The sequence below is a fragment of the Eptesicus fuscus genome, chromosome 5 (genome assembly GCF_027574615.1).
Source record: "Eptesicus fuscus isolate TK198812 chromosome 5, DD_ASM_mEF_20220401, whole genome shotgun sequence".
Taxonomy (NCBI): domain Eukaryota; kingdom Metazoa; phylum Chordata; class Mammalia; order Chiroptera; family Vespertilionidae; genus Eptesicus; species Eptesicus fuscus.
The window spans coordinates 9,946,514-9,974,229 of NC_072477.1; the positions used below are offsets into that span (position 1 = coordinate 9,946,514).

Consider the following 27,716-nt stretch of genomic DNA (forward strand, 5'->3'; position numbering starts at 1 on the left):
GTGGGTTAAATGAGATATAATGTATACAACATGCTCATCGCTGTGCCGGGCTGGCACTCACTCTTTTGTGGTTTCAGTCGGCCTCAGCCTGTTTTCTGTATCTTTGTTATGAATTTTCCTTGAAGTGTCTCTAGGCTCATACATTTTGCATCATTTTTCTGAAACCTTACCCTTCAAATTTGGAAGCAGAGAGTTTAAAGTTTTAGCAACTAGTTAATATTTCATTGGCATAAGCCATATATTCAACCATTATTGAAATCTTGATTTGCATAATTATAAAAGAAATAATTTTCAGTATATCAATGTTCTTTAAATTACCTATAATTGGTTGTGTTCTCAGTTCAGATAACTACACATATAAATTGGTTTCCAATTTAGGTCACATTTTGTTTTATATTATTTAAAATCTCATCATGCTTCCAATAATGAAGACTATTAGCTTTATGTGATAGGTTCTATAAGAGGAATTGATTAGGTGATTATGAAAAAATCCCTTTAGAAAGGATTTTTTTTATTTCTGTTCTTTGACTTTAAGTAATTTTATAATATTTATTGGAGCTGAATAATTAATAAAAATGATAAGTGGTGAACAAAATGGTAAGTGGTACTTTTCCCATTTAACATAAATCCAAAGATTTCACTTATTTAAGATTTTTAAAATTTATTTTAAATTAAAGTTTTTATTTTGAATTAACCAAAGTAAAACCATTACTATCTATAAAATAACTAGAGGCCCAGTGCATGAAAAATCATGCACTGGAGGGGGGGTCCCTCAGCTCGGCCTGCCCCCTTTCATAGTCCGGGAGCCCTCAGGGGCGGGAGGCAACCCGGCAATCAGGGGAAGGCAACGCCCCCATCACACTTCTGCTGCTGCCACTGCTGGCAGCACAAACCTCGGGCGGCCCTGGTTATCTGAGCCTTGGGCAGCCCTGGGTCGCTGGGCAGCTGCCATCCAAGGCTTGCCTGCACCTTGGGCCGACCTTGGGCGGCTGGGCAGCCGCCATCCAAGGCTTGCCTGCACCTTGGGCCGACCATGGGCGGCTGGGCAGCCGCCATCCAAGGCTTGCCTGCACCTCAGGCCGGCCCTGGGCGGCTGGGCGGTTGAGGGGACTATGGAGGCAGGCACGCCGCCCCGGCGGGGCTGAGGGGACTGGGTGCATCCATCTTGTGGCTGTGGGCGCCACCATATTTGAGGACATGGTAGTCAATTAGCATATTCCCTCCTTATTGGCTGTGGGTGCTGCCATCTTTGTGAGGGTGTGATGGTCAATTAGCATATTCCCTCTTTATTAGATAGGATTAGAACATGTTTAAATTTTGTACTGAGGATACCTGGATATTTGTTTTCTAAATATCTTTCTTGCATGAGCTAATTTAATACTCCTTGCACAAAAAGCTATGTACAAAATCTTTTTCTTAAAATATTTGCCAAATATACAGCTTTATTTTGTTCATTTTTCTTTCTTATACATTACATGTTAGTTAATATTCTACCAAATGAAATTGCTGTTTTGTAGGCAGTTGACTGGTGGAGTTTAGGTGTCCTAATGTATGAACTACTAACTGGAGCGTCTCCTTTCACTGTCGATGGGGAAAAGAATTCCCAAGCTGAGATATCTAGGTAAGACTTAAACAAAATAAAATGAATGTATTGTTATCTCAAAGGAACTCATCCAATTTCTGTAATTCAGCTGATGGAAAAAAATAATTTTAAAAAATGAGCATAGACAAAATTAGGTTTAAGTAGTTAATTTCCATTTAAAATCATATAGCATGTAGATATATAACCTTTATACTTCTTTATATCTTATGTGCCCGGATTGATCTTCTGTTTCATAGGGAGAGTGTCATAATTTTTGTGTATCCCAAAGCACTTAGCATATTGTCTTAATACATGGTATATTGAAGTTTATATGATGGACACTTTCTTCCCACTGTATACATATTATAATTTCTTTGTGACTTTAACATAAATACTGATATTTTTTAGCTCATGTATAGAGGCTCAATAGAAACAAATACCATAAAATCACCCTCTTGTAAATTACCATAGAATTATTCTATTCCTTTCCTTCAGAGCAGTTATCACAATTGCATTGTTACATTTTCGTTTACAATTATTTGATTAATGTCTGTCTGTCCCACTAGATTGTAAGCTCTGTGAGAGCAAGGGCACGTCTGGCTTTGATCCTAGCACTGTGTGCTCAGGTGCCAGCCAGCACAGTGCTTTACTATGCAGAATTCAATATATACTTTTGGAATGAAATGAATTAATGAACAAATAAACAACAATTATAAAACATTATACTAATTACTAGTTATGTTTTTGTCCTGTTCTTACTTGAATTTTATAACTTTGAGAGCAGATTTGACATTAAAAATTAAAAATTGAGACTTCCACTACTTATCAAAATGGAATAAGAACCAGATTTAGTTTCCTGCCTGAAACAGTTTTTAAAATGGGCAAAATATCTGAAAGAACAATATTGAAGATATTGGCTATCTAGCAGTGAAGGACAGTGAACAATGAGAGATGGAAAATCTATGAGGTGAGCCCTATGATTGCCCAGCTTACTGCCTTGAGAGGGTGTCCAGGCTGTGGCACAGGGAGAGTTGAGGTGGAGCTGAGAGTGCAGGAAGACAAAGGCAGCTAGAGTTTGAGGGCAGAGTGTCAGAGAGGAGAAAGCTGCAGAGAGAGACGTTCCGAGATTTGTGGAAGTATTCATTCAGTGAAGTAGCGAGAAGCACACACACAGTGCGGGAACTACTCAGTATAGTGAAGCTGCTGTTTCTCTCCTCATTGATACATAGATTCACCACAGTCACAATCCCAGCAGACTTTTCTTTTCTTCTTCTTCTTCTTCCTTTTTTTTTTTTTTTTTGCTAGACATTGACAACCTGGATCTAAAATTCATATGGAAATGCAGAGAACCAGGAATAGCTAAATCATCTTTGAAAAAGTAGTCCAAAGTTGATTTCAAGACTTTTAAGCTATAATACTTAAGAGGACATGGTGGTGTTTGTATCAAGATAAACAAATATTCAATGAAATAGAATAGAAAGGCCAGAAATAGAACCACACAGATATAGGCAACTGATTTCCCCCCCAAAGGTGCGAAGTCAATTTGGTAGAGAAAAGATAGTCTTTTCAATAAATGATGCTGGAACCATTGGCTATCGTGGGGGGTGGAGGAGGAAGAAATGAACTTCTATAAATACATTCCACCATATAGAAAAATAAACTAAAAACAATCATTGACCTAAATGTAAAACCTAAAACTATAGAATTTCTGTAAGAAAACATAAAGGGAAATCTTTATGACCTTGGGTTAGGTAAAAATTTCTTAGATACAACACAAAAAGTACAATCCATACAAGAAAGCACTAATAAAGTGGACATCATCAGAATTTCGGTCTCAAAAAGAAACTGTTAAGAGAATGGAAAGACAAGCCACAGCCTGGAATAAAATTATAAATCAAAACTCAAGGGGGAAAATCTCCATTAAAAAAAAAAATGGGCAAAAAATGCAACTAAACCACAAGGAGATGCCACTGTATACTCACTGGAATGGCTAAAAATAAAGAGTCTATCATAGGGTTCTCCAGAGAAACAGAAACAACGAGACATATAAAAGGAGATTTATTATAAGGAATCAGCTCACACAGTTATGGAGGCTGAGTAGTCCCACAGTCTGCCTCCTGCAAGTTGGAGAACCAGGGAAGCCAGTGGTTCCGAGGTCAGAAGACCAGTGTCCCAAGTTAAGCTCTTGGTTTCTCTTTTCTATTCAGGCACTAAAGGGATCGGATGGTGCCCACCTACATTAAGGAGGGGATTCAAATGCTAATCTCAGGAAGAAACACCCTCACAGACACACCCAGCAATAATGTTTAATCTGGGCAACCTGTGGCCCAGTCATGTGACATTTAAAAATTAATCATTGCAGATTCACTCCTTGTCGGCTTGGCAGCCATATGCATCTCCTTCCGGGGGTGGGGAATCTTTTTTTCTACCAAGGGCCATTTGGATATTTATAATATAATTCGAGATCCATACAAAATTATCAACTTAAAAATTAGCCTGCTATATTTGGTCAAGGATTTAATTAACTCACCCATAATGCCTTGGGCAGGGCCACACCAAATGATTTCGTGAGCCTTGTATGGCCCGTGGGCTACATTCCCCACCCCTGCCTTACACCATACTTAATCTCCAAACAGAGACCGTGACTAGTCATAATTCCACCTGGTGCGGAACGTGGTAAGACCAGTGAATTTCAGAGGCATGGTCCCATTCATGCACTTCACTTGCTGTGACTTGAGTTCCTTGATCAGAAGCAATGCTGTGTGGAATATAAGTGTCTATTCTAGTTAGAGTGAAACTCTGCCCCTTCCATAATGAAAGTAGCCAGTGTAGTCAGTCTGCCACCAGGTGGCAGGCTGATCACCTGGGGATTGATGCCATATCGGGCATTCAGTGTTGGTTTCCGCTGCTGGCAGACTGAGCACTCAGCAGTGGCCATAGCCAGGTCAGCCTTGGTGAGTAGAAGTCCATGTGTATCCTCCATCCCTGCCACCATGGCCATTTTATTTATGAGCCCACTGGGTGGCAATGGGGTTGACCGGAGAAAGAGGCTGACAGGTATCCACAGAACAGATCATCCTATCCACTTGATTATTAAAATCCTCCTCTGCTGAGGTCACCCTTTGGTGAGAATTCACATGGGACACAAATGTCTTCATATTTTTTCCCCATTCAGAGAGGTCTATCCACATACCTCTTCCAAGTATTGTTGTCAACCAGGCTTCCTTGTCACCAATTTTTCAATCATGTTCCTCCCAAGCCCCTGACCATCTAGTCAAACTGCTGGCTTTAATTGGAATAAAAGCACACCTCTGGTCATTTCTCCAGTGCTCACTGAACACACAGGTGCACTGCTCAAAGCTCTGCTCCCTGGAAAGATCTCCCTTCACTGCTCTTCAGGGATGCAGTGCTACAGCTGTCCACTCCGGTGGCACCTGCGTTATCATGCAGAACCATCGGTAAACTTGGCCTGAGTCTTCTCATTCTCTGTCATCTTATCATAGGGCATTCCCCATGAGACTGGCACAGAGAAGGCAGTGTAGCAGGAGTGGGGCACATGGACTTTGAAACTGACTTGTGCCTTTCAGGGCCTGCTCCGGCCCAGTCTCATGTATACCACTTCCATTTGATGATGGACTGTTGCCGTGCACTCCCAACTTTATGGCTTCATGCATCAGATAAAACCCAGTGTATGATGGGCATCTCAGGCTGTATGAAACTTGGGGGCCATAGTTAAGTATTTTAGTCTGTTAAGGGCCTAGTAGCAGACCGGTAGCTCTTTCTCAAAAGGCGTGTAGTTATCTGCAGAGGATGGCATGCTTTTGCTCCACAATTCTAGGGGCCTATGCTGCATTCACCTATCAGGGCTGCCAAGGCTCTGAACAGCATCCCTATCTGCCACTCACACCTCAAGCACCATTGGACCTGCTGGATCCTATGGCCCAAGTGACACCGCAGCTCAACCAGCAGCCTGGACCTGTTGCAGAGCCTTCTCTTGTTCTGGCCCCCATTCATCGGCAGTTTTTCGGGTCACTTGTTAAATGGGCTGGAGTAACACACTCAAATGAGGAATATGTTGCCTCCACAATCCAAAGAGGCTCACTAGGCATTGTGTTTCCTTTTTGGGTGTCGGAGGGGTCAGAGTCAACAACTCATCCTTCACCTTAGAAGGGATATCTTGACATTGCCCCACACCACTGCACCCCTAGAAATCATTAGGGTAGGAGGCCCCTGAATTTTGTTTTCCACGCTCTGACACACAATGTCTTACCAATAAGTCTAGAGTAGTTGCTACTCCTTGTTCACTAGGTCCAGTCAGCATAAGGTCATCAATATAATGGACCAGTGTGATATCTGATGGAAGGGGAAGGTGATGAAGATCTTTTAGAACTAAGTTATGATACAGGGTTGGAGAGTTGATATACATACCCCTGTGGTAGGACACTGCTGACCTTGCCAGCTGAAAGCAACTCCTCTCGTGGGCCTTATGAACAGGGATGGAGAAAAAGGCATATGCCAGGTCAACTGCAGTATACCCTGTACCAAGGGATGTGTTAAGATGCTCAGGCAATGAAACCACGCCCGGAACAGCAGCTGCATTGGGCTCACCACCTGGTTGAAACGTACCATAATCCACTGTCATTCTTCAAGCTTCACCTGTCTTCTGCACAGGCCAAATAGGCGAATTGAATGGGGGCGTGCTGAGATCACCACTCCTACATCTTTCAAGTCCTTGATGGTGGCTGTAACCTCGGCAATCCCCCAGGAATGCAGTACTGTTTTTGGTTTACTATGTTTCTGGGCAGAGACCGTTCTAATGGTTTCCACCCGGCTTTTCCAACCATAATTGTCCTCACTCCTCAGGTCAGGGCACCAATGTGGGGATTCTGCCAGCTGCTAAGTATGTCTGTTCCAATGCACTCTGGAACTGCAGAAATAACCGCAGGATTGTTCAGGACCCACTGAATCCACCATGAGATGGACCTGAGCTAAAATGCCATTGATCACCTGACCTCCACAAGCCCCTACTCTGATTGGTGGTGGGCCACAGAGACGTTTGGGTCTCCTGGAATTAGTGTCAGTTCAGAACCAGTGTCTAATAATCCTTTTACATTCTGATTATTTCCTTTTTCCAGAGTACAGTTAGTCTGGTACCAGGCTGTCGGTCCCTTTGGGGAAGTCTGGGATAAAGATTAACAGCATACATTTCCGGGCCCCTTTCTCAAACTGACCCACCCTCTTCATTCAAGAGGTACTGGGAAGGTAAACTGGCTCAGGTGTGGGAATTTTTTGAGGGGCAGTTGACTGGGAGGAGGGCAAGGTTGATGACAAAGGGACACAAGGAAACTCTGGAAGGGGATGGGTATGTTCGTGATCTTGACTGTGGTGATGGCTTCACAGGTGTACACATACATCAGAGCTGATCAAGTTGTCTACTTTGTATGTGGGAAGTGTGTTGTACATCAATTCTACTTCAATTGAATTTTAAATGAACCTTTTACAGGAAAGATTAGGAAGTACGTATAAATAATTTAAATGAACCTTTTACAGGAAAGATTAGGAAGTACGTATAAATAATTTCTTGCTGTCCCAGCTAGTTAATACCGAAGTTAAGGGATAGGACTATTTCTTGTTAAATTCATAGTTAAAATCATCGTCAGTTATTAAAAATACTAGATATGATTTGGCTTATTTTAAATGGGCTTTTTGATGGTTTGAAAATGTTTCACAATTTTATAAAACCTTGCCTATAGTCTTGAGAATTTGGGTCCCTTTGCAAGGTCATACCTGTCATGGTGACAGGTGCAAAGGGTGGGCTTAGCCTGACAGCATTAAGTAGTGGCTCCTCTGAGTGAGTCCCCTCTTCTGGATTCCAGGACGCAAGCAATCTTCTTTGTGCTTCTTCTCTCCAGCACAGGGCTGCCTGTAGAGTAATAGTATATTGCTGGTTGTGATGGCAGGAACATTCTGAACCAAGTGTTGTTCAAATTTAAACTGCTCTTAACTGCCTTTAGCTCAATCAGTTGGCATTTCGGTTTTAGAAAGAGAAAGAGAGCCTGAGTCAAATTCTTAAAATCTTAAAACTAGAGCAGATTTTTCAAGAATTCAGATAGGATTTCCCCTTTAGTTAGTTAATTATTCACTTTGTCATGTTGTTAATGTTTTGCTTAAAGCCCTGGTGTTAACTTATGATTCCGTGGTTTTTTGTGGCATTTATATTTTGTTCCTCAAATTTATAAACAATGCAACAACCAAGTTATCTTACATTACCTTTCCCTTTCAAGATAATCCTTCTGATTTTCTTTCCTGGTGTGAAATCTTTCCGTCTGTTCTTTTAAAAATAATGTATCATTGTCTTATCCCCAAATGTCCTAATTAACCAGGGCTTTTTCTCATCATTTAATTATTTCATTCCTTAATTATTGTGATCTTCCCTGAACTCAGCATATTTTTTATAGTTTTTACTTGAGATGTTTCAAAACAATGTATTTTTCAAGTTATCTACTTGCCTATTGTTGTCTACAGGCAGCCTAAAATCAGAACAAGATTGTTTTTCTGGTCCATCAAATTGCAAAATAAAAGAATTTAAAATGAGAATAAAACCTTCTCAGTGATGTAAGAATCCTTCATCAGTGTCCCTGATAGTCATCTCCTCTGTCTGAGTGCCGTCGATGAATGGGTGGCATGATTGTATAGGCATTTTCAAGGAAGCCCCTACAACAGAACAACTTTAGTTGTATAAAAGTTTTCCCCGCTTAAAATAAGTGGAATTACCTTCCTCTAACCTCTGCATGTCAGTCCTGGTTCTGTCCTCTGAAAACAGAGGGAAGTTCTATTGTTTCTCCCATACGTTGCTTTAGGTATTTGAAAGTAGTTTTACCGAGGGTTACCTTTCTAGTTCTCTTAACTGTTTCTGTGAAATCATTTCCCGACTCCTCATATCTTGGTACCATTTTGGACAATACTAAATTGACAATATTATAGATTTGAATGATTGCTCTTTAGCTTTCTGTGAGTCTCTTATTTTTTTTATTAAATAAATTTTTAATTGTTTTTTTTAGAGAGAGGGGGGGAGGGAAAGGGAGAGAGAGATAGAAATATCAATGAGAGAGAACATCAGTTAGCTGCCTCCTGCACTTCCCTCACTGGGGGTCGAGCCTGCAACCCAGGCATGTGCCCTGACTGAGAATCAAACCATGACCTCTTGGTGCATAGGTTGAAGTTCAACCACTGAGTCACACTGGCTGGGCTCTTATCTTTATTTCATGTTTGTAGCATCTTTTTTTTTCTTACTAACGTGTTTCCTACTAGCTTCTGTTGCCTCGTGTAGAACTTCTCTTAGGGTGTATGTTACTGCTGCACGGGGAGGTGTCCACCCATCCCGTCACTGGGACTTCCTTCGATTTTTCTGCCTGCCCCTCCAAGCACTGGAGCTTTGTAAAACATGATAATTGAATATTCCTTCACCTAGGAACCAGGACACAGAGCTTCTGTTCGTGGCTCTTCCATCATCTCTGACAGGGTTGTTTGTCTCACTTTCTCTGCCTTTGAAATGTAGAAGATGTTTGCCAAGAAATGTTTATTTGGTTCCTCATTTCCTATCAATAAGGCATGCTTTCTTAATATGTTCATTGTACTATTATAAACATAACGTTATTAAATTCAGGTCTAAGTGTTATCAAAACAATGATATTAAACAGAAGTTCTAATTGTGCTCTTTAGGTCAGGGCTTGGCAGACCACAGACCCATTCTGCTGCCCATCTTCTTGAGTGTGGCCTTTGAGCCAAGAATAGATTTTAGCAGCTCCCCCTCTTGGGAGCACAAGGTGCCTTTCCGACTCCCTTTCCTCCCCCAGGCGCATTAGCTTCACCTTTCTCCTAAACTCCCAGGGCCCTTCTTTTGCCTCTGTAACTTTCTAAATTTTCTCTTACAGTTTTGGGGAAAAGAGAATGGATTTTATATTCTTAAATAGTTGAAAAAGTCAAAAGATGAACAGTATTTGGTGGCATGTGAAAATTATAGGAAAGTGGAATTTCAGTGCCCACAGGAACATTTTATCAGAACACAGCCGTGCTCATTCATTTGCTGTCATCTCTGGCCGCGTTCCTGCTACTGCCGCAGGGTTGAATAGTTGCCACAGAGACCGTATAGCTCTCCAAGTCTACAGTATTTATTGCCTGGCCTTGTATTAGTTATCCATTATCCATTGCTAGGAAACAAATGACCTAAAAACGTTTATTATCTCAGAGTTTCTGTGGATCAGCTTCGCTAAGTCCTCTGCTTCAAGGTCACTCCGAGGCTGCAAAGTGTTGGCTCAACTGCGAAAGGAGCTGCTTCCAAGGCATGGGTTGTTGGCAGGATTCGGTTCCACAGGTTTGTTGGCCTAAAGCCTCAGATTCTCGCTGGCTATTGGCTGAAGACCACCTTCCATTCCTTGCCGTGTTGGCCTGTCCAACATGGTAGCTTGCTTCTTCAGAGCATGCAAGCTAGGAAGGCAATAGAGGCAGTCTGCTAGGAAGATGGAATTTGTAAACTGATCATGAAAGTGGCACCATGTCGTCTTTCTTGTTGATGTTGGTTAGGAGACAGTGGTAATTGGGGACCATCTGAGAAGTCTGTCTACCATGTGTCCTTTACAAAAGGTTTAGGTAATTAACTTATTTGTCCTCCCAAGATGTGCTTTTTTTTTAGGTGATTATTTTAATAAATTGATTTTGCATGTGATGGTATAATATTCTAAAACAAAATCAAGCAGTAATTTGTTGAATTTTTGTATTTTATCCATGTTACTCATAACACCACGAATTAGCTCATCTATCTTACCTTATAATAGACAAATATGCAAATTGACCGCACCTTCGCTACGCCCAAGCCACGCCCACCAACCAAGCCACGCCCATCAATCACGCCCACCAGGAAACCCTTGCAGGGAAGCTGGGGGTCGGCTCGCTCCTGCGATCGGGTCGCAGGGACGCTGGGGTTGCGGCAGAGCCCAAGGCCGGGAAAGCCGCCCGAGGCTTTCCCGGCCTTGGGCGCCAGCGGGGTGCCTGCGCCAATTGCAGGAGACCACTGGGGGTCGGCTCCTGCGATCGGGTAGCAGGGACACTGGGTGCAGCCGAGCCCAAGGCCACCGCCCAGGGCCAAGCCTGGACCCTGAAAGAAGGCAGAAGGCGGTGGCCACAGCCAAGGCCTGGGTCCCCGGTGCCGGCAGAAAACTGGTGCAGGCAGCCAGGTGAATGAAGGTCTATTGCACGAATCTTCGTGCAAACGGGCTACTAGTATATATATAAAAGCCTAAGCGACCATCCGACCAGTAGCTATGACATGCACTGACCACTAGGGGGCAGATGCTCCGACCAGTAGATTACCTTGCTGCTGGGGTCTGGCTGATCAGGACTGGGCAAGATGGGCTGGACACGCCCTGGAGCCCTCCTGCGGTCCCTCCCCGGCCCTGATTGTGCACCAGTGGGGTCCCTTGGCCTGGCCTGCACCCTCTCGCAATCCGGGACCCCTCGGGGGATGTCAGAGAGCCACAGGCCAGGCCAAGGGACCCCACCGGTGCACGAATTTGTGCACCAGGCCTCTAGTTTGTAATAAAAAATTTTTCTGTTTATAGATGTGTTGCTTTCAGAGTTATATATAGTGTAATTACAATATTACTATATTTTACCCTGTTTTAAAAAGAGACTATATTTCCTTTTTCCTTGGATTTCTTATCCTTCTTATGTCTTTATGATCACATCCTTTATTGGCATGTTTTATAAGGCCTTCTTGATTCCCAGTGTGCTGTTCAACTTTTCTTTTCTTCCTCATTTTAGGTATTATGTACCCAATAGCAACATCTGTGTTCCCAGGTTTTTGTTTTTGTGTTTGTTTGTTTTTTGCTCGTTATTCCCAAGTCTATTAAGGTGTGTCACAGTAGCTATTCGTCTACACATTATTGCACATGAACCCATTGCAGCAGCTGCAGACGAGAGAGAAACGACCCTCCCTTGGTACTCATATTCTTCAGCCTTCTTTTTCTTTCATCATCCTTCAGATTCGTTTACATCTGCTTTACTCGCATGCTGTGGCGTAGAACTGGATCATACTGTATTATTCATTTGCCCTCTGAAGCACTCTCTAGGAAGGTGGAGGGTTTAGAGCCCTGAATAAAACACAGGGCAGACATTTGACTTAGCTTTCTAGCAGGACGCAGGTGGGAAAGCAGAGTGAATCAGCATAACATCAGACACGGCTTCATCAGGGTCCTGCCAACCACCTCAGCCTGGTTTCCCAGCCCAGAAAGGCACACTCGGCCATTAGTGATGAGATCAAGTGGGTGGGTGTGGACCCCCCCCCCCCCCCAGCATGGGAAGCTCAACATGGAAACTGCATCGTGCATCTCCCATGAGCACAGCTTCCAGGCCCCGACACGGACACCCTTGAGGATAAGAGAGAACACACGGTTTGCTGAAAGTATCTTAACAGCCCTGGGCCAGACAACCTTCACGGCTTACGTGCCTCCTCGCCCCTCTCCGGCCAGGTGCAGGTCACCTCTCGGGTTATTTCACAATAACCAGGCCTGGCTGACATTTCACATGATGTCAATCCATCCATTTCAGGAAACTGTGAAAGAAGGTAAATCCAAGGTCATCTTCCTAGGAGAAAAGGTTTAAGTCTGCTAGGAGCCCTCTCTCTCTACCACCCCACCTCAATTTCTGCTTCTCTTCCTGGTAGGCAGTGTCCTACCAGGAACAGGCGTCAGCCCCCCGCACCTGCTGAGGAGACCCCAGGCCACTCATTTACCACCACATCGAGGAGGAGTCTCTTGCGTGGCTCCTGCTCTCCCTGCTCTGAGCTGGGGTGGTTGTGCCTCATCTGCGAGGCTCTACTGCTGCTGGTTCTGGCCATATTATTTTCACTTGGGAAAGAAAGGCGAGGATTTGGGACTACCATACTGCTCTCTATGTTCCCTCATCAGCATGTTTTCAACAGGAATTCCTTCAGATTTCTACTCAGTTTCTTCCCGACCTGATCCCTGCCTCGTCCGAACCTAGAACTCTAGTTCCCTGCACCTGCCAGCCACCCTGGTTGTGTGCGGTCTGTGTGCCCTGGGTGTACACAGGTCTCCTTCTGCTGCCCCTCCAGTTCTGGCATCTCGGGGGGCCATCCCTGTTTTCAGGCGCTCACTGCTCTCTCAGAGCCCCTCCTTTTGTGGCTGAACCCACCATGGGTCCACGTGACTGACCACTTCTTTCCCTAGTGACCAACGGCAGATGACTGGGTTGAGGAAGTAATAGGATAGAGTCAGAGGATGTCGGTCCAGGGCTCAGGAAAGAATGCCCGCAACCATGTGTCTTTATTCTGATCTTCTTGGCACAGCACATTCCTGCCTGTGGAGCAGAGGCCCATTCCAGGTGGGGAAATAGAAAAGGCAGTGCTTGTTTTTCCCTGAGGGACAGGGCTCCCTGTTTCTCTGTCAGACATGCGGGCGCCCGATCTGAGGAGAGGATTGTCTCTGATGCTGAAAATCCTGCTGAGCAGTGAGCAATAGGAGAATGTAAAGAATCGAGATGAAAAGAGGGCGCCGCTCATCTTTTCACTTGTTCTACCGTCATCCCCTACGTTCTCCAGATGGAGTGCTAGAAATGGAAGTAGCTTTGCAATGAACAGCACTGCTGGAGTTTTTAGTAAAAATTTACAGTCCACTGTTGTTTCACAGATTCTCGGGGGCTACCTGCCACAGTCTCCACTTATGGAAGTACTAGAGGCCTGGTGCACGAATTCGTGCACCTGTGGGGTCCCTCAGCCTAGCCTGTGGGATCGGGCCAAAACTGGCTCTCCAACATCCCCCGAGGGGTCCCAGATTGCGAGAGGGTGCAGGCCAGGCCGAGGGACCCCAACGGTGCACGATCAGGGCTGGGGAGGGATGCGGGAGGTTGGCCAGCTGGGGAGGGACCGCAGGAGGGCTCTAGGGCGTGTCGAGCACATCTCAGTCCCAATCAGCCAGACCCCAGCAGCAAGCTCAGCAGGAGTGTCTGCCCCCTGGTGGTCAGTGCACATCATAGCGACTGGTCGACTATCTGCCCCCTGGTGGTCAGTGCATGTCATAGCGAGCGGTTGAGCAGCCTTAGCATATCATTAGCATATTATGCTTTGATTGCTTGAATGGCTGACTGGATGACCAGACACTTAACATATTAGGAGCTCTTTTATCAAGCATTTGCTGTGCTTCAAGCTGTACATCCTATCTTAGCTCATTTAAACGCCATAATACCCATTTCAGGTAGATATTGTTGTTATCCCCATTTTATAGTTGATAAAATCGAGATACAAAGAGATGAACTGCCTCAAGGTCACATAACCAGTAAGCAGCAGAATTTGTTTAACTCTGAGAGTGAACTTAGTCTGGCTGCAAAGTCCATGTTCTTACCACACTGTACTGTCTTACAAACTTCTTATCTGTTTTTGACCCCTAACAATTATTCATATTTTAATGCACAACAGGGGGCCTTTTTGTAAACCCAAATAATGGAGTAACTGTGTATCTCCTTGATTGCGTTAAGCTTCTGAATTTCTATGTCCCTCCCACTCTTTCTTTCTCATGAAATTATTGATCTGGCTTTTCAGGGGGGGGGGGCGGGGGGCGGCGCAAAAGTGCATTTATTTGAATTGGATTGATCTCTTCTGTGACCTTAGAATAAATTCAGATATTTCATCAAGGGGCTGGATTATCTTCATGTTCTACTTTCCATCATAAGGAGCAGACTGACTCTGTCCCTGAGTGGCACTTGCCTTCCAGAGCTTGCCTGTCTGTTTCATTGTGGTGGGAAGGGAAGCAGAAGCCCGGGTTGTTCCGATATCAAGAGCAGAGCCGCGTCCAGGTGGTCTGACTCCCCGCCTCAGTCTTCCTTCCCCCTGCACTCCCGCTGGCCCCTTCTGTCTGCTGGCACACAGGGAAAGACGAGCGGGGCGGGTGTGGTTCGGGGTTTCCTTTGTCCTCTCAAATCTGGATACTGAACTCACTTCCCTGAATTTATTAAGAGTTGCTTCCATGGTGAAATCTTTCATCGTAGGGTTTAGTCCATAGGTAGATGGTCTTGTCTGGCCCCACGCTTTCCTTTTCATTTCTTCCCAATTAAATATTTGGGATGGTGGCTTCTTGTTAGGATTGATTTATGTTGAAAAAGGATCCAGTACTTTTTGTTTCTGCTTATTTAAGTTTCTGAAATTTGATTTCATATTTGAAATATCCTTGTCTATGTTTTTCACATTTGTTCAATTTCCAAATGCGTTGTGCTTTTCTTGTTTTTGCTAAGAATACTGTCACTATCACTTCGCCCTCTGATTGTTTTAACGACAAGTTTTATCTGCCTACAGGAGAATATTAAAAAGTGAGCCTCCGTACCCCCAAGATATGAGTGCTTTAGCTAAAGACCTAATTCAGCGTCTTCTGATGAAAGATCCTAAGAAAAGATTGGGATGTGGTCCGCGTGATGCAGATGAAATCAAAGAGCATCTCTTTTTTCAGGTGAAATTTATTGAACAGATCTATGCCCTGCTGATTCCACTGTTCAAATGTGAAATGAATGAACATGGTCTTTTTGAGTTGTTTTCTCCCTATTTTCATGTAAAAGGCCATTTTTATTTTAATTTTTTAATCACAAGGACCCTTTAGGAAGGATCAAAATTTGACTGGTAGAGACCTAAGTGGTCTCTTTCTCCCTAGATGAAGCAGGAGGGGGTGGTGGTGTCATAATAACATTTTGCTTCTTTACATACTAATTGGTTAGGGTTTCTGAGTATTAGTTTCCATTTATGATCACAAGATTTAGGCATATGAACTATGGAGACTTTTATTATATGCTTTGCTTCTCTCTCAGTTCATGATCCACTGTGTTACAACTTTTAGATAGTGATTTTATCTCTTCTTTTCCCAGGAGAAATCTCAGAGAATTCAAAAATCTCCCTATTTCTTAGTTACATGTCTATAGCACATAGAGAATCACTCATTTATTTTCTTTGTACTTGAGACAGTGCTTTTCCTCTTCTGAAGAAGCCACACCACAGGATGCCAACACAGCTGCTCAACTCAGTTTGCTCAATTTTGTCCAAAAAAACCCCCCAAAATATTAGATAACTGGGGGGGAAAAAAAGTTGAATTGACTGAGTTGGCTGTTTCAATTATTTCAGTCTAAATGGTCAACTTGGGATACCATGACCTTGATTTCTAATACCCCACGCTTCTGGCTTTTAAATAATTTCATCATATCAACAGCATAACCTAAATATTTCTGGTCTAAAGGGACATCCAGATTTTATTTTTATTCTGCAAACTGAACTTTTATATTATTAGCACCAAAACAAACGAAAATAGCTACCAAGGCAAAGAAAAAACTCTGCTGTAGAGTAAGCTTTCGCATTATTTATTGTCTTTAAATATAGAAGAATAAATAGTGATTGTGCTAAAAAAAGTGCAATTATTTCAGTCTCCGTACATAGTGGGAAATACATTTAAAATAAAATTAATTTATCAGTATGCACATTTCATAGAGTCATAGAAAAGTTAATGTTTGAACAAACGATTTCATATATCTTGTTCAGAAGTTTGGCTCAAAAATTAATAAGATAACATTCAAAAAAGTATTCAAATGAAATATCTTCAATCAGATTTTCCTAGAATTCTTTTTCTCCACGATTCCCTGTATTTGTGAATATTACAATATATCCTTTATATTAGAGAAAATTCTTTTATCTGTAGCTTGGAATAGTAATCTTAGGTTATTTAATTGCCTTGACTTTTTAAATGATAAGGACACTTAAGGAAAAACCAGAATTTTACTTGTAAAGACCTAAATGGAGTAGAGGTGGAAAGGGTTATAATAGCATTCAATTTTCTATATACTAAATATTCTCCTGCTAACAACATATTTCTTTAAATTACCTACTTACTCTAGAAGTTTCTCCTAATGTATGTGCACTAGACAAACACAAATCATAAAATGGAAAACATTACAGCCACAGAGGAAAGAGCACTAGTAGGAAGTCAAGAGACTGTGTTCAAATCCTGACCCTTCCACAGGCTGATGTTTAAGTCAAATGGTTAATTCTTATTCCCAGGCCCCATTCCCATCTGGGTCGAATAAAGGAGATAAATTAAATGATCTCTAAAACCATTCTAGCTGAAAAATTTGAGCAACTTAATGATTTTATCTCCATTGCCTCCACAAGAGGGCATAATAAAAACATCTTATGTTGGTTGATTAAACTTACACAATGTCATCAACCTAGAAATGCAGGTTTCACATTTTACACTCTCTGAAATCAGTATATATCTTACAGTGGACAACATCTCACCGTTCTAATTGGTAATGCTTTTTCTTTTCTTTTTTTAATATATTTTTTATTGATTTCAGAGAGGAAGGGGGAGAGAGAGAGAAAAAGAGATAGAAACATCAATGATGAGAGAGAATCACCAATCCCCTGCACTGAGCCTGCAACCCGGGCATGTGCCCTTGACCGGAATCAAATCTGGGACCCTTCAGTCCCCAGGCCGACGCTTCATCCACTGAGCCAAACCAGCTAGGGCTGCATTTTCTTTCTTAATGGTGCATAAAATAATATCTTACTATCAATGATGACATCTTAGACTTGAAGACATATCTGAATAGGATATCTGTAAGGCTCAGTTCAGTAAAGCATTATCTGATGTTGTGATAAATGACAGAAGGAGCATATAAAAACAGCAGAGGGTTGCATTTGAATAATATAAAGCAGCGATTTATCAGGCAGTGTCTGCTATGTGTGGAAAGGGTGCTTGGATTATCCCATGGGAAGAGAAGCGGCAGTGTTTAAAAGGCATGAATACAGTTGAATGAGAAAGAGTGATTCATCAGTATGATAGTATCCTTTAAGCTTATCGATGTCAGTAAACACATGCCTTTTGCTGAGTTTATTTTCTGATCTGTCCAGATGACCAGAGGAAAGCTAAGTAACACTGCCTCTAGAGAATAGGAATGTGCCTTTAGACTTCATAGCCGTAGCCACCGGGCATCTTAAAGCCCTTTGTTAGAGTTCCTTTTATTTTGCTTTGTTTTTTGTTTTTTGTTTTGTTTTGGCTTAACCTTTCCCTGGAGGCTCAGAACAAAAGTTACTTTTTCTGTTGTCCCTAAGAGTAAACTAGGGTGTCCTGGTGCCCCCTAGAGGACATGATGAGACTCCCATGTCAGGCCCTGCTAAGCTGCGGTCAGAAAATGTGCTCATGCTTATAAGTACACGAGAGGCCCAGCACACGAAATTGTGTGGGTGGGGTCCCTAGGGCCTGGCCTTTTGCAATCAGGGCCATCTTCTGCCCGTTCGCTAGTCCCCAGGTCAGATGCCGCCTCCACCACAGGGCTGTCAGGCCATTGGGATCACCAGCTCATCCCCAGCTGCTCAGGGGCTCAGGCCTGTGGGAAAGCAGGCGCCAGTGACTTCACCTCCATGCGCGTACGCCGGGCCGGCTGGTGATGGAACGCGCTGCCCACTTGGGGCCGCTCCCACCGCCACTGCCACTGCCGCTGGGGCTTGAGGCACTGACAGAAGCTGCAGGGCATACCCACGACCTACCCACCCCAGCGTGAGCACCCCCAAGCGGGAAGCATGTTCCATCAGCAGCCGGCCCAGTGCACACACATGGAGGTGAAGTCACCAGCGCCTGCTTTTCTGCAGGCCTGAGCCCTCGAGCAGCGGGGGATGAGCTGGTGACCCCAACAGCCTGACAGCCAGCCGGGTCCTCCCGCCACCCACCCCAATTCCCGCGTTCACCATCGCTGATCCATTGGAGCCTGCAGGCCAGGGGCAGGGACCAAGAGGTCAGCCATTCAGCCCACTCACCAGCGCCACTCGTGGTCTGGCGGGGAGGGACCAAGAGGTGCTCAGTATACCTCATGGTGACTGGTCGTTGGGTCGTCACGGTTGTCATGGACACTGGCTTTTTATGTATATAGATATGTGTTTAATCATTAATTTGAAATATACGCCTCTCTGTGATTAATTAAAATCCTAATCTGGCTTTGTTATTCTTAGAAAATACATTTCAACATTGCTGATTTCTATTTTGTACTAACTTTCTTCGTCTGTTTTAGAAAATAAATTGGGATGATTTAGCTGCCAAAAAAGTGCCCGCACCCTTTAAGCCAGTCATCCGAGATGAATTAGATGTGAGTAACTTTGCGGAAGAGTTCACAGAAATGGATCCCACCTACTCCCCGGCGGCGCTGCCCCAGAACTCCGAGCGGCTGTTTCAGGTGAGCTCCAGGCTGCGTGTGTGCGTTGGCCATGCATGCTTTGAAAGGAAAGGTTAACTTCCCGTGTGAACATTTATTTTGGCATTTATAAAGCAGGATTCTCTAATATCTTCAACAATTTTGAATACAGACATTTGAAAATTATTAACTGGAGCTTAAGGTTTGTTAAATAGCAGACATTGTTTTTGTGCTTATTTTTGATAGGAAAACTATTGATTTTTATCTCTGAAATTTTATTTCTGTTCAGGCTCTTTTATGGAAAACATAATACTACTTTATTTTATCCCTATTTATATAAAACACTAGGGGCCCAGTGCACAACTTCATACACCTTGAAAGGAACTATGGGCCACGAGGCTGCGGTAGGCACAGGGGCGGGTCTCGGCCCATCCTCCGTGACCTTGCCCGGCCCCTCCCACTGCAGCCCCTGGTCTCCTGTCTGCAGGCAGCCCCGCTCCCGCTGCCACTGCTCCCACGCACTGACGGCGCTGGCCCTGCTAGAACCCACTGACAGCGCGGAGTGATTGGGGCTGACACCAGCAGCGGGTGCGAGCGACAGCTGCTGCCCCGATTGCCCCTCAGGAGCAGGGGGAGGTGGAGAAACCCTCAGGGGCAATCAGGGCCAGTAGCCGCTGCTCGCACCCGCTGATGGCGCCGAGTGATTGGGACTGGCGCTGGACACCGGCAGGGGGTGCGAGCAAGGCCAGCACTGGCAGTGGGTGTGAGCGGCAGCTCCGGCGCTGGCAGTGGGTGTGAGTGGATCCGGTGCCAGCAGCAGGTGCAAGCGCTGGGCAGGACCACGACACGTAGGAGCAAAGAATTTTCAGTAACCACCAGGGGCTCGCCTTGTTCTGGCACCCCCACTCACCTGCTCCACCATCCAGCCGCAGCCAATGCCCACCATGTTCCACACACGCCCCCTGGTGGTGAGCACACATCATAGCGACCAATTGTTTGATTGTTCCGCCGTTCGGTCTATTTGCATATTAGCCTTTTATTATATAGAATTCTTTAGTTCATAAATAATGTTATCTGATTCTTTGTCTTCAGTGAATAATCTTACCTGCTCAAAAAATGTTTAGAAAGGATTGTACTAGTATATTTAGAAAAGAATCTTTCTCAGACTTAAGATGAAATATTCTGTTAAGTGGCATCATAGCTTCTCTCCTTTGACTCCCACAAATAAGTATGGCTGCACCTGGCCATCCAGACAATGCCTGTGAACATTCATGACACTAATGTCTAGCCCTTGCCTGGGCACATAGTAGGTGTTTAGAAAAATGTTCATTGAACTAGTGAATGTTCTAGCCTGAACAGATTAATCATCCATCATTATGTCACTTTTGATTCAGGACATCATTCTTCCACTTGATTTTGTTCCTTTTCTAAAACTCAATTTTAAATTTAGTAAGTCTAAAGAAATAGAATGAGTCAAAAAAAATTGCTGACTTAGAAACCAACTGGAATGTAACTTGTTTTTTTGCTAGTTTGGAAAACAGTGGCACTTGAACCACTTTGCTTAATCCCTTAACTCGACCTTTTTTGAGAAGTTAGTTGTGTTTATAAATAAATTTTTATCATCAATGCAAAAGAATTACAGCTATGAGTCAGATTTTTGGGGTGAAATAGAGAAGAGGTTTTTTTTTTTTTAAAAAAAAAAGATGAATTTTTCTGCCTTTAATTTTGAATTGGTTTAGTTCTACCAGAAGATGGCATTATCTCCTTCTGAAAAGCATTTTTCCATTAATTTGAAATAATCTTGCATTTTAGATTACAAATAAAATAAAACTAGAATCATCTTACCGAACATTTGAGTGGTTTTTATTATTTTTTTCTTGACTTAAGAAAATATTATTACAGTCTAGTCCATGCTAAACTGGAAAATTGCCAATCTGTGTTCTCACCTCTGCTTTTGTCTTTTAGGGCTATTCCTTCGTTGCTCCTTCAATTCTCTTCAAGCGCAACGCAGCCGTTGTAGATCCTCTTCAATGTCACGTGGGAGTGGAACGTCCTGGGGCGACAAATGTTGCCAGGAGTGCAATGATCAAGGTATATAGATGTGGTTAATTAAATTACATATTTATGGCTTAAGTATTAATACTGATTAACATTCTCAAGCCCAGTAAATTTAATAGACTTACCATTCAACCAAGATGCGGTTTTAAGAAATGAATAAATGGAATAGTAATAATTGCCCCAGAGAATTATTATCATCAGTGTAAATGAGCTCTTTTTACAATGATCGAAAATTATATAACTTAAATCAAGGATATAGATGAACATAGAAATGAGCTTAAAGTAAGATGAATTTTAGAAGATGATCCATGCATATATTCCATTTATATTTATTAACATTAGTGATGTCCTATTACTTTACAGTTTTATTTACCCCGTGTGTGTTACTGATATTTTCTTAAGTTAAATGATGTTGGTCTCCTATCAGGACTCTCCATTCTATCAGCACTATGACCTAGATCTGAAAGACAAGCCATTGGGAGAAGGAAGTTTTTCAATTTGTCGAAAGTGCATACACAAAAAAAGTAACCAAGCATTTGCAGTCAAAATAATCAGCAAAAGGTATGACCATTTCTGGCAGTTTCTCTTATGTATTCATCCTAGTCGGTGGATTCTATAAATTAAGACTTTTATTTAAAAGGAAATCAACAGTGTATTGTAAGGCTTGTTGCCCACAGGTTTGGCCATTCGGCTCCTCAGTTGATCCGTTATACCTCTAACTCTAATAGAGACTTCCAGGTAAAGGAGTCCATTTCAGACATAAATCGTAGTATGATGGGCTTTTGCCTTTCCTGTGAGAAAACTCCCGTGGCAGTGATATTTAATCAAACTGGCTTAGTGCGTTCAGCAGCTGTTGTCATTCCTATTCGTTGTTTATTTGAAATACTTTTTAAAAAATAATAATTTAGCAATCTGCTGGTAGCATTGAGAGCCAGCAGGTTGTTTTGGTAACTGATCATTACCTCCATAATTATATATTCTTACTACCAAATTGTCGGGCAAGAAGGGCATCCATTTCTTCCTGTGATTCGCTCTTTTCTGACTCAGAAGCAGTCTTTTCTGAGAAGAATGCATTGCTTGTTCTGGTGGGTAGCATGACTCAGTATTTCATGGAAGCTTCATTCTCATACTTTGACACTTGTATTCTGAATGCTCTGTAAATAAAAACAAAATGAGGTTTGGGGCAACACTGACATAACACTTGGCGCAGAGGTTGGTAGAGACTAACTGTTTCATCTCGCAGGATGGAAGCCAATACTCAGAAAGAAATAACAGCCCTGAAGCTCTGTGAAGGACACCCCAATATTGTGAAATTGCACGAAGTTTTTCACGATCAGGTAGTCCACAGTCCTTTTCTGTGCGTACTAATTCACATTCGAGGTTTTACTCTTTTACCAGCTTTGTTGCTGCTCCTGGGTCAGAGTTAAAAATATGGGACATCACCAGCCACTACAGAGGGCAGAGAAACCAACCCCTCCACACACACTCTTCCCCACCCCCAAATCAGTGCGACCTTTTGCTTCTGCGTTTCTCCTTCAGCGGCAGCGGTAGATAATATGGCAGGGGGACGAGGGCACTGCCGCCCGGCAGCCCTGTGCTAATACAGGTCAGCTGCTCCCACCAGAGCTCAGTCGCTCAGACCTCTCAGGACTCAGAAATTTCCTTTTACTTCTAGAATAGAACGTAGAAAACCGTAAGCCTAATTGGAGCAAGCTAAAGTACAAACAGGAAGCAGAAAGGCAAAGAGACTTCCCTTTCACCTTCCCATTCCAGGCCATGCCATGCTGCTCCCTCTTCTGCTCCCAGCTCCGATTTCTAACAGAAACCTGACAGACGCACGTACCTTGGGATACAGGCGGAGCACCATTGTGGCAGGCCCCTGTCTCCTCCCCGGCTCCTCCATTGCCACCTTCCAGGGCAGAAATTCCTCTGGGACTGGGTGGGACACAGCCCTGCTCAAGACAACATGCTGGGCACAAGAGTTTTAAATCCAGCTAAAACTCCATTTTAAATTTAATAAATCTAAGGAAATAGACTTTGGTTTTACCAAAGAAGAAACGGATTCAGAAGGGTCGTGAGACTTGTCCAAGATCACCTAGCAAGTCCGTGAAAACCTCGTTGGGAAAACCTGGTCTCTGGCTCTGGGCTCTCTCCTTGTACTGCTGTAACATCCCTGTCCTAGGACAGCTGTGGCCCACTTCTCTCCACATTGAAATTTCCCCTAGAGCTGCACCCGAGAGTGAAACATCCCGGTGAAACCAGGCAGCAGCAGCATCCTAACTGTAAAAACTGCAGCTGTGTGCTGTCATACCTCATGTGGTCCAGGCACTGTACCAGACACCCTACAGGGAGTATCTTATTCATTCCCTGCAGTAACTCCATGAGGCAAGAAAACGGAGACCCACAGAAGCTAAGGAACAGGGTAGGGTCTCACAGTTTGTAAGTGCTAATGCTGGGATCGGAACTCAGTCAGCTCAACTTCAGAGCAAGCTTTTAATTACTTTGCTCTACTGCCCAAGGGGAGGCAGAAACACGGGCTGGTTTTCACATCAGGAGGGTAAGCAAAAATAATCCCATTGTCTTCTTGCTTTTTGTTCTCATAGCCAGAAAAGGAACATCTTTGTAGCAAGAACTCAGTAGGGAATGCCCTTCCTGCTCCTCTCCTTGCTCCACCTCTTGGGCTCGTCACCTACAGTGGAGGTGGTGCGACCCCTGTCCCTGGGGGAGCTTGGGAAGAGCCTGGACCATCTCCTGAAGGCGATGATTCACACATCAATCATGGGATTGGTCGAGGGCCTTCCACATCCACCTCTGAGTTTTGCAGCTGTCCCCCAGCCACCTCCCAGCCAAGACATGCGACCTCTGACCTTCCAGCTGATGTCAAATCTCAGGAACTGCATCCTGAATTTTTTAAGTCTCAAGTGTATTTATTAGGTGCTATTTTTATATTCAAGAGTTACTAGACTATAAATTATCTCATGGTATAATCCTGTAGGTAGTAGTATAAATATATTATAACAATATGCAGTTGATATCTTGGGTTGTTTTTCCCTTGGTGGTGACAGGTGGCTAGATTGTCCCCAATCCACGCGGTCTTGTTTTCTACTACTGGGTGAAATTGATTGAGGGCGGGACTGCACCCTTGGTTGTGCTAGGGTATAGTTCATTTTATGCACTAGGATTCGTGCTTTACCACTCTGTTGGTTTCCTATTGCTGCTGTGACACATTGCCACGAACCTAAACAGTACAGACTTATCATCTGACAGGGCTGGTTTCCTCTGGAGGCCCTAAGGGACAGTCCATTCAGTGGCCTTTTTCAGCTTCTAGAGAGCGCCCACTTCCTCGACCTGTAACCCTCCACGCATCACGTCCACCTGTTGCTTCCATAACCCCATCTCATACTGTGGACTCTGATGGATGATTGAGATAGTCTCCCCATCTCCAGATCCTTCTTCACAACTGCAGGGTCCCTTTACCACACAAGGTAACAGCCACGGGGTCTGCGGAGTAGACGAGAGGCATCTCTGGAGGGCTGTCAAGCTATCACATAAACATTTCTCATTGTTATCTACATTTTATTTGTAAGGATCCTAAAGTTAGTTCATAGCGGTAAAGTAATATTCCCAGTGTCATAAGTAAGAAAACTGGCATTCAGATCCAGGTTTGACTCTTAATCCCTATCTTTTAAGCCACTATAGAGTAGGTATTGCCCTCCATTTTTTAAAATATGTTTTTATTGATTTCAGAGAGCAAAGGAGAGAGGGAGAGATAGATACATCAAAGGTGAGAGAGAGTAAGCTATCAGCGGCCTCCTGCATGCCCTGACCAGAATTGAACAATGACCTCCTGGTTCATGGGTCAACACTCAGCCACTGAGCCACACCTGCCAGGCTTCCCTCCATTTTTTTAAAAGCTCAGAGGCATATACTTCAACTTTGACCTTATTTGTCTGATGTACAAACCCAAATTGGCTTGATAGCTAGTAACCTGAGAACAATTATCTTACTAAAAGGGTTGTGCACTCTTTTTAAAAATATATTTTTTATTGATTTCCAAGAGGAAGGGAGAGGGAGAGAGAGAGAGAAACATCAGTGATGAGAGAATCACTGATCAACTGCCTCCTGCATTCTCCCCACTGGGGATTGAGCCTGCAACCCAGGCATGTGCCCTTGACCAGAAGCAAACCCAGGACCCTCCAGTCCGAGGCTGACGCTCCATCCACTGAGCCAACCAGCTAGGGCGGGTTGTCCACTCTTTACATTTTTCCCAATATGAACAGGATGATGTATTTATAATTGTCTTTTTTTATGAAGCAAGTTTTCTGGATTTTTCTAATTCAAAGGGAAACATAAATATTTTGGTTTTTGAGTGATGTTGGTGCTATGAGTATTGAGTTAATATATTTTTTAAACCATTTGTGTTAATTTGAGAGCTAATATAATTCCTTTGCTTTTTGATAGCTATGTTATTTTCTTTATGGAAAACATAGTAAGTATATAACTGATTAAACTAATTAAAATAATGCCATTTGGATCAAAAGCAGTTATTTAAAAAACAACAACCTACAGTGAGTTATGGGTACTGGCCATCGGTATTGACAGGAACCCTAAAACTTATCTGTTAAGCCCTAACAGGAGGTTTAAAGTGGCATCATCAAACAATGCCTTTTATCAGGAATCTTGTATATTATTTAAAGCAGCCAATTTCACATTATCCGTGTTAGATCACACTTTAACAAGAAAGATATGTAAACTTGATAGAGAGGGTTAGAATGAAATTCAAATGAAAGAATTCATCAAGAAAAGCATAGATAAAGACTGCACTGCAGTACTTGAAATTTTCCATTACCAAAATAGAATTCTAAAAAAGCCACAGTCCCCATCAGCTCTTTTTTCTAAAACACAAGGATTGCTGTTGATGACTTTAACAAAGGATTATTTAAGTTTATTGGTGATAGTTTATAGTCAATAAATGTTTTACGTGTTAATACATTTTTCTTCATTAAGGCCCTCCACATTCTTCTTCTTTGTGTCGTAGCTTCACACTTTTCTAGTTATGGAGCTTCTGAACGGCGGGGAGCTGTTTGAACGCATTAAGAAGAAGAAGCACTTCAGTGAGACCGAGGCCAGCTACATCATGCGGAAGCTGGTTTCCGCTGTGAGCCACATGCACGACGTCGGAGTGGTGCACAGGGACCTGAAGCCCGAGGTACGGAGAGCACCTTCTCTCCCGTCGCTCCATCCAGCCTCATCATTAACTCTCCCCCAATGTGTGGGCTTTCTTACTGTCAGGGCTTCCTGCTAAATACATACCTGGAAATACCATGTTTCTTGGATTTTTTTGTTTTCTATTTTGGTCTAAAATAAATTAGTCTCTCTCTCTCTTTTTTTTTTTTTGCCCGCTGATCATCTTGAGGTTATATTTGTAAGTGTGAGAGCCTTTTATGGAAGAAATACTTTATGCAACAGTTGTGGATTAAAAATAGCAATGGAAATTTTTGTAGCAGAAAATAACATCCCCTCTATATGTATACCATTTTAGAGGGTTTTTTAAAACAATATATATTTATATATATTGTTTTTTAAATTGATTTTTAGAGATAGAAAGGGAGAGGGATAGAGAGACAGAAATATCCATGAGAGAGAAACATCAATACACACCTCCTAGTGGGGATCAAGCCCACAACCCGGGCATGTGCCCTGACCGGGTATTGAACCAGTGATCTCTTGGTTCATGGGTCAACACTCAACCACTGAGCCACACTGGCCGGCCTAGAGGGGTTTTATTAGTGGTATATTTTGAAAGCTTATTTTTCATATTTGCAATCAAATCAATTAGCTCATGAATAGGAATGTATATAATTCTGTTCTAAATACTAAACACAAAGAATTATCTTGGTTTAATTAGTTATGCCATCCTTATATGTCCTCTTCTTTGCTCATGTACTTACTTATAGAACTGTGTAGCAGTGCAGAAATAGCAGCTTTTTCACATAATTTTTCTTTGAAAGGTTAAGAAGGTTCTAGCTACAGAATGATCCCTTTTTAGTATCAAAAATAAGGAAATTCCTCCCTTTTAGAAAATCATCAAAATAATTTAAAAATTTAAAAGCAAAACCCAGTAATTTATAAAAGAATAACAATGAGTCATCCTTTACCCTATGCAAAATTATACATAGTTTCTCTTTAAAATAGAACATCATTTTTATTACCCGTGTGGTTATAATGCATTTTCAAGTATATTTAAAAAAATTTTTTTTTGGTGTTTATTTTTTGTGTTAAACCACAAAAGAATATTTCTCAAAAAGTACCAGTTTTGCCTTTTATTTGAGTATCTTGAATTATTGGAAGGAAGAGGATGTTTTTAAAAACCGAATTATGTGCATTCAAATATAATTGACCAATTTCTAACGTATTTAAACTTCAGCCTGTGTATTTTTTCCCAACCCTCTCCTGAGGACATGCTCACTGATTTTGAGAGAGAGAGAGAGAGAGAGAGAGAGAGAGAGAGAGAGAGAGAGAGAAACATAAACATCGATGTGAGAGAGAAACATGCATCGACTGCCTCCTGTACGCACCCGACTGGGGATTGAACCCACAGCCTAGGTTTGTGTCCTGACTGGGAATTGAACCTGTGGCCTTCCAGTGTACGGGCCAGTGCTCCAACCAACTGAGCCCCGTTGGCCAGGGCCAGTCTATGTATTAGATGTTACTGTTATTCTTGTTACTAGTGGTTAATCAAAACTACATTTGCTTTATGAACTTGCAACTCTGACAGCTACCCCTCTGCTTCCTTCATCATAGTTCTCACTCTCCTACAGAACTCCCACTGAAAATATGGCACTCT

General features: G+C 42.9%; 1 protein-coding gene across 3 annotated transcripts in view; it reads left to right on the forward strand.

Annotated features, from left to right (window-relative positions):
* RPS6KA5 (ribosomal protein S6 kinase A5) overlaps positions 1 to 27,716 on the forward strand; it is a 126,735-nt gene that overhangs the window by 85,143 nt on the left and 13,876 nt on the right. For 2 of the 3 annotated variants that reach the window (XM_054715828.1, XM_028155911.2), the window contains 7 exons: positions 1,518 to 1,621; positions 14,946 to 15,096; positions 18,692 to 18,853; positions 20,777 to 20,902; positions 21,297 to 21,430; positions 22,113 to 22,206; positions 25,908 to 26,078. In XM_054715828.1, coding sequence (XP_054571803.1) covers positions 1,518 to 1,621; positions 14,946 to 15,096; positions 18,692 to 18,853; positions 20,777 to 20,902; positions 21,297 to 21,430; positions 22,113 to 22,206; positions 25,908 to 26,078 — 942 coding nt within the window. The remainder of the gene's footprint in view (positions 1 to 1,517; positions 1,622 to 14,945; positions 15,097 to 18,691; positions 18,854 to 20,776; positions 20,903 to 21,296; positions 21,431 to 22,112; positions 22,207 to 25,907; positions 26,079 to 27,716) is intronic. The other variant, XM_054715829.1, reaches the window with a different exon arrangement.